Below are 6,754 nucleotides of genomic sequence, written 5' to 3'. Positions count from 1 at the left end.
TTAAAATTTTCAAAATCCCGAAAATCGAGTCCTCCTCTCGCCTTGGATCGACACAAAGTACTCCAAGCAACCCACGACATTTTCCTCCGTCCATTATTCGATCCCCACCAGAATCTCGAAACCATAGAGCGTAAATCATCACAAAAATTGGCCGGTAGTCTAAAAACACTCATTGCGTAAGTAGGAATAGATTGGGCAACTGCCTTTATCAGAGTTTCCCTACCTGCTCGGCTAAATAGCATACCTCGGCACCCTTATAATTTATTATTCAGCTTATCACACACCACCCTAGTGAGAACCTGCTTCGAACGCCCTATCACCGTAGGCAACCCCAAATACTTGTCATGTTCAGCAACAACACGCACTCCAAGTACAGCTTCAACAGCCAGCCGTTTGCGCTCCTCAGTACACTTACTAAAAGACACAGTTGTCTTTTCCTTGCTCGCTAATTGCCCCGATGCCATCTCATACATATTAAGAATTTCCATCACACACTTAGCTTCCCTCACATTAGTCTTGACAAAAATAATACTATCGTCTGCAAAGAAAAGATGCGTAACCACCGATGCAAGGGGTGCAACCCGAATTTCGTGTATTCCCCCTCTCTCACATTCCCGTCGTAACAAACTTGATAGAATCTCGGCACAAAGAATAAACAAATACGGCGAGATGGGATCTCCCTGACGGAGTCCACGTTCTGGCACCACCTCTCGCGATGGAACCCCATTAATCAACACTCCATATGTGACAGTATGGACACATCGCATCACATTATCAACCCAACAATTATCAAAACCCATAGCCAGAAGGACCTTATACAAAAAAAACCTACTCCACACGATCATACGCTTTGGCCATATCAAGCTTTAGAGCTAAATGTCCCCCACTTGTCCTAGAATTCTTCATATAGTGAAACAGCTCAAATGCAAGCAAAATATTATCAGAAATCAACCTCCCCGGAGTAAAAGCACTTTTGTTCTCTGACACAAGCATACCAAGAAATAACTTAAGCCTATTAGCTAAAACTTTAGAATTAAGTTTATATAAGACATTACACAAACTAATCGGTCGATAATCCGCAAGTTTATCCGGCACTTTCTTCTTTGGAATTAAAACAATATGAGTACGGTTTATCGAACAAGGAAACTCACCTCCATTCAGGACACCCAACACCATTCTTGTAACAGAAGGGCCAACAATATGCCAGTAAGTTTGATAGAAGAGTGCATTCATCTCATCCGGCCCCGAGGCCTTTAAAGGATGCATCTGACTTAGGGCCTCGAACACCTCCTCCGCCCTATAAGCTGCCCTAAAATGCGCATTCATCGCCGTAGTCACTCTACCCCGTACCCCATCGAACATCCCCTCAACCTGTTCCGGCCTAGACGACTCAAAAAGTGTCGTAAAGAAACCTTCAGCTTCCACCGTAACCGCTTCCCTGCCCTCACAAACCGCACCGTTCCTCCCGACAACTCGATGAATAGTATTCTTCTTCTTCCGTTGCCGAGCCTTCCGATGAAAGTACTTAGTGTTTCGATCCCCTTCTCTAAGCCAAAGAGCCCTCGACCTCTGTCTCCAGAACACCTCCTCCTATCGAAGTAGTGAATTTATCTCCCCCATCAACCTTTTCCTTTCCTTAACATTACCAACAGACCGTTCATTCTCATTCAGCCATGCCAATCTCTTCCTTTTACGAACCAAGTCCCTCAATATCTTACCAATACTCATTCCCTTCCATTTTTTCAATTCGACCGTGCAACGAGAAATAGTCTCCAAACCATCACTCTCATCAGCCTCCCACACACGCCTAATTGTATCTTCACACCCCTCTTCTCCCACCCATATCTGCTCAAAACGGAACTGCTTCCCCAACACCCCCCTCCAGCTGCACGCCCATCCAATTTTACCAAAATAGGTGCATGATCAGACCATTCCCTATTCAAGTGATAGAGCTTTGCATAGGGAAATTGGTCACTCCAAGCCTCCATCTTCATTGCTCTATCCAACCGACACTGTTTATTATCCACCCCACCTTGACCATTGTCATAAGTAAACTCGTAACCCTCGTAAGATAAATCACATAACCCACATACATCCACAACCTCCCAAAAATTATTCATCTGCCATTGTGCTCTCGATCCACCACGCATCTCAGTAGCATATAAAATCTCATTAAAATCTCCTATACACAACCACGAAGAATGATTTTCCTCAGCCAGCCGTTTAAGAAATTGCCATGACAGATGCCTATCCTGCACCAATGGCCAACCATAGAATCCGGTCAAACGCCACTCCATTCCTCCTCACCAATATCGAAGTCCATATAATGGACAGAAGCCAATCTAAACTTTACACAAATATCCTCACGCCACAAAAAAGCAAGACCACCAGACCTACCCACGCTGTCCACTGCCATACTACAATAACCCGTCAAACTATCAGTAACACGTCTCATCTCACAACTACTCAGCTTTGTTTCACACAAAAACACCAAAGCTGGGGCCTCCCTTCGAAGCAAGTTTCGAAGACCGCCTACTGCATCGGGGTTGCCCAGCCCTCTGCAGTTAAGGCTCAAACAATTCATTGGGCCCGGCGGGGTTGAAATGAATCAACCGCCGCCTCAGATACCAACATAGTCACATCCTTGTGAATCGCTTCCACCCTCAACACACCCTTAGCCTCCCCTACAACCCCATCTCTTCGTTTTTTCCGACCCAAATCTAAGCAAGAACCCTCAGCACTCTCATCTCTCACCTCATCATCTTCTCTCGTCCGTTTTTTATTCTCATTAACCGTCCCCCTATCAAGTACCTGCTCACTCGAACAACCTGTCCCCACCTCACGCAGCCGCCTCCTCCACGTCCCACCATCTCCCTTGTCAACATTATCCCCATTCAAACACTCCCCGACATCCTTAAGATTCTGATCAGCATCCTTCCTGCCCAAAACATCCACAGGCCCCTCCTTCTCCACCTGCTCCCTATTCATCAGAGCGTACTCCCCAAAAGCTTCCTCCACACACCCACACCCAACATCCTGCTTACCCCCTCCACTACGCATAACACTCTCCAACCTCAACCCACCTCCCACAGTAATCATCTCTTCAACCGCAGCTCCTGATCCCCCCCTCCCTTAGCAGCACCGAAGACTCCACACTACCACCCACCTGCTTCTTAACACGATGCGATAATGCAATAGCCTTCAATCTATCCACCATCAGATCAATATTCAATCTCTCACTCCCCTTACCTTCTCCCATCTCTTCCCTACTCTGAGACTCCTTACCCCAACCTGTATGAAAATCCGGCTTCGCAATCCTCCTATTCGAAGCTCTCAACTCCTCCCCAAACCCCAACTCACTAGTCACATAAGGACCTTGGTCACAATCCTTTTCCCCATGACCTACAATACCACACCCATAACAGAAGGTTGGTAATTTTTCATACTTAACTGTAAAAGAAACCGTCCTATCAGACGACATACGTATACCCACCTCCTTTTTCAACGGGGCACGAACATCATGAAGCACCCTAATCCTAACCACCCTATCAAAAAACGTCAAGGACTCCTCGTCGTGACTAATATATTCTCCCAGCTGTGCCCCAATACGACGAAGATTCGTCTCATTAGCTCTGCCTTTAAGAGGAAGATCATAAACCCACGTCCACAGAGGTAAGTTATGTAAAGGTGTATCTATCATCTTACCCTCTAAATTAGGCTCATTGAGACACCAAATAAATTTATCAAAGTGCCATGGTTGACCATCCATCACCTTCAACTTGTCCCGCTCTAACTCAAATCGAAAAACAAAGATTCTGTCTTTAGCATCTAAAACATTACCAGTAATCCGCCCCTTAGGGTTCCATACCTTAACCATCGTCTCAATAGCAGCTTTTGCATTAATTGCCCTTGAGGACTAGATCTTCCCAACAAGTAAGAAAGATGTCGCATCATCATGACCCACCTCGCTCTCCACCTCCCATTCAAAGACTCCAGAAACCGTGTCGTCATGCCGCCCCATAATACTCTTTCCCTTATCCCTACTCGAACTCGCCGCCATCTTATCTCCAAACACAAAGGCCGCTTAACCCTAAAACAAGATAAAACACAAAAGAGGTACCAGACAATTGAATAAATTACGAGTAATTAACACCCTTCAGGTACACCAAAGAGAGAAAGAACCCCGAAAACAAAGGAATTGACAAAGACTTGGCCAAGAAGAAAGCTTTCATAGGAACCCTAGAAAGAGGATGTTTATACTTATAAAAAAAAAATAAAAAAATATAATGTTTTAAGTTGCCTCTAATCATGGATTTTGAGGGTTACTCAACAAGCAAAGGAAACTCGCCTTCAAGTAAGGCGATGATTAGACAACAAATAGTAATTTTTTTTTTTAGGGCAAGACAACAAATAGTATTGGGGTCTCACTTATATCGTTATTGATTATGTTAATTATACGTTTGTATAATTAACTTATTTTAATTAATATTTTTGCTTTGAAAAATCATTACCTTACTATAAGATGTAGTTTACTTATGCCAATGACTGGAAATATACAATTTTCTATTCTTCAAAGCGGGTTTGATGCCATCATAAATATTTGTTTTATACAATTAATTTCATTTAGTTGTTGAGTTCTTCCTTTCCGAAATGGTTCACGTTAGCTATTAAATCAAAATATGAAATTATGCCAATGACTGAGAATATTAAATTATATAAACTCGTGCACTTTGCACGGGTATTAAGCTAGTTGTAAATATAGTCTTAAATTTTGCACAAAATCTCATTTGTGACGGCACGTATCCGTCATTTTGGAGTGACGGATACCATTTTCCCTCACAAATGACTGTAAATTTTGTGTTTTCTTATCATTTGTTGTCAAATTTATAAAATCATTAGATGATATTTGATTAATTTCATATATTTGAATGAAATTAATTATGAACTTTTATAAGTGTGGAATCACACAAGATTTTAAGAAATAATTGCATTTGCACACCAGTGGGACCCACTAACAATTTAATTTCAAAAAAAAAAAATTGCACTTACTGAGGTAGACGCATAGAAATGCACTAATGCATATGTGTTAATAAAGATAAGATTGTTGTTGTTGTTGTTGTTGTTGTTGTTGTTGTTGTTATTGTTATTATTATTATTATTATTGTTGTTGTAACGCAAACTTTTATTGATATTAAACAAAAATTTTACAAGAAATTAGTGGTCATCCAAAAGAGAATATTGATCAGAAAATATAATTTAAAACACAAGGTAAGATAATAACATTTTCCCGCTTTGTATACATTGGTTTTTTTATACATTATGAGAGGAGTTATAATTTTGTTTTTAAAAAAGTAATGTATATATGTGTCAAATAATTAATGTAAATATTTTTGTATCGGTTTAAAAATAATACTCCGTATATAACTTTTTTGAACTTAATTTATGGGATCTGAACTGAACTATAGGTCTGAACTGAACTGAACTTATACGATCTGAACTGAACTTAACTTATAGATCTAAACTGAACTAAACTCATAGGATTTGAAGTGAACTTAAATTAAGTGATTTTAAATCAAAAAAAATTGGGCCTAATACCATAAAGTTTCTTTTAAAAAACTTTCATTCCCAATTACCACGCAAACTGCCAATTTGGTACAACACTATCAATATGCTATAGTGCCTATAAAAGTTACTCGGTACATATTTTTACGTGTATGATTTCCATATGGTAAGATCTCTATTCTACTCCTATTAATTTTGTTCAGCATTATATATAGTAAGTATAGGACACTTGCTTGCTATATTTACGTATCTTTATGCTCAAGTTTTTGTAAGGAGCAATAAAACCTCAATGGCGTAACAAGGATCGAAAAGACATGATCCTACCCACCGGGTTAGGATTAAGTTAACTCAGGGGGCCAATGAATTATAGTGGCCTTGTTCAAAGTATTCGGTGGAGGCTTTAAATTACAACCACTAAAATATTAATCATCCCTCTGCGTATTAGAAATGACCCTTCTTCATTTACATGCATTAAAACGCAATTACATTCGAGAAATATATTAAATGCTAAAGCATAAACTTGATAGATTTGAGATAGTGACCCTAAAACTAATTCAGTAAGAGTAAATTTATCAACTATATTAATCAAAGAAATCGAGAAAGAAGACAATGAAATTATGCAACGCCTAACAAATAACGAAGTAACAAAGAAACCAAAATATAGAAAATTAAATAAAATTAATACCGTAAAACCAAAACCAAAAGAAATAAAATTGAAATAAGTTTATACTCCCTCTGTCCCGGTCATTTGTTTACCTTCGGTTTTGGCGCAAATACAAGTGGATAATAGGTTATGTGGATAATTAAAAAAGTAAACAAATTTAGACACCCATAAATAGAACATGTAAACAAATAATGGGAGAACGAGTATAATTATTCTACTACGGAGTAAGAAAATAAGTTAAACATGAAAAATGGGTCAAAATTTTCTTTTTAAGCGGGCTCGAGTTTGACTAAATGAAAAATGGGTTTAACAATTTTACAAAGGTCTGTAAGTCTTTAACTATTCATATGTAACTATTCATCCTTAGAGCTGGCAAGTCTGATCCGACCCGAGTGATTCGACTCGAATCCGAGCAAACCCGACCCTATAGGACCCGAGAATTTCGCGACCCAAAACGACCTGATGACGACTCATAACCCGACATGACCCGATAATCAGTGACCCGAACCCGACCCAGATCTGACCCGA

The 6,754-nt window shown here is 39.9% G+C and overlaps 1 protein-coding gene across 1 annotated transcript; it reads right to left on the bottom strand.

The window, feature by feature from the left end:
• Nucleotides 1–828: 828 nt before the first annotated feature.
• Nucleotides 829–2,584, bottom strand: LOC141602026 (uncharacterized). Its single transcript, XM_074422336.1, has 5 exons — nucleotides 2,354–2,584; nucleotides 1,930–2,252; nucleotides 1,699–1,885; nucleotides 1,152–1,590; nucleotides 829–980 (listed from the first exon to the last, which is right to left on the bottom strand). Exons 1-5 carry the CDS (start codon nucleotides 2,582–2,584, stop codon nucleotides 829–831), a joined length of 1,332 nt encoding a protein of 443 aa, XP_074278437.1.
• Between the last annotated feature and the right edge of the window lie 4,170 nt (nucleotides 2,585–6,754).

Source organism: Silene latifolia, chromosome 9 (genome assembly GCF_048544455.1).
Source record: "Silene latifolia isolate original U9 population chromosome 9, ASM4854445v1, whole genome shotgun sequence".
NCBI classification, from domain to species: domain Eukaryota; kingdom Viridiplantae; phylum Streptophyta; class Magnoliopsida; order Caryophyllales; family Caryophyllaceae; genus Silene; species Silene latifolia.
Note: the sequence above shows the minus strand (reverse complement) of the source record. Positions and strands in the feature narration are given on the sequence as shown.

Excerpts from the sequence above, each read along its gene's own strand:
- LOC141602026 (XM_074422336.1), bottom strand. The coding sequence starts at position 2,584 with ATGAATTGTTTGAGCCTTAACTGCAGAGGGCTGGGCAACCCCGATGCA. Across the intron at positions 1,591-1,698 it reads GTAAGATATTGAGGGACTTG|GAGGAGGTGTTCTGGAGACA; the intron begins GTTCGTAAAAGG and ends CTACTTCGATAG. Across the intron at positions 981-1,151 it reads GTTGGGTGTCCTGAATGGAG|AGAACAAAAGTGCTTTTACT; the intron begins GTGAGTTTCCTT and ends TGCTTGTGTCAG.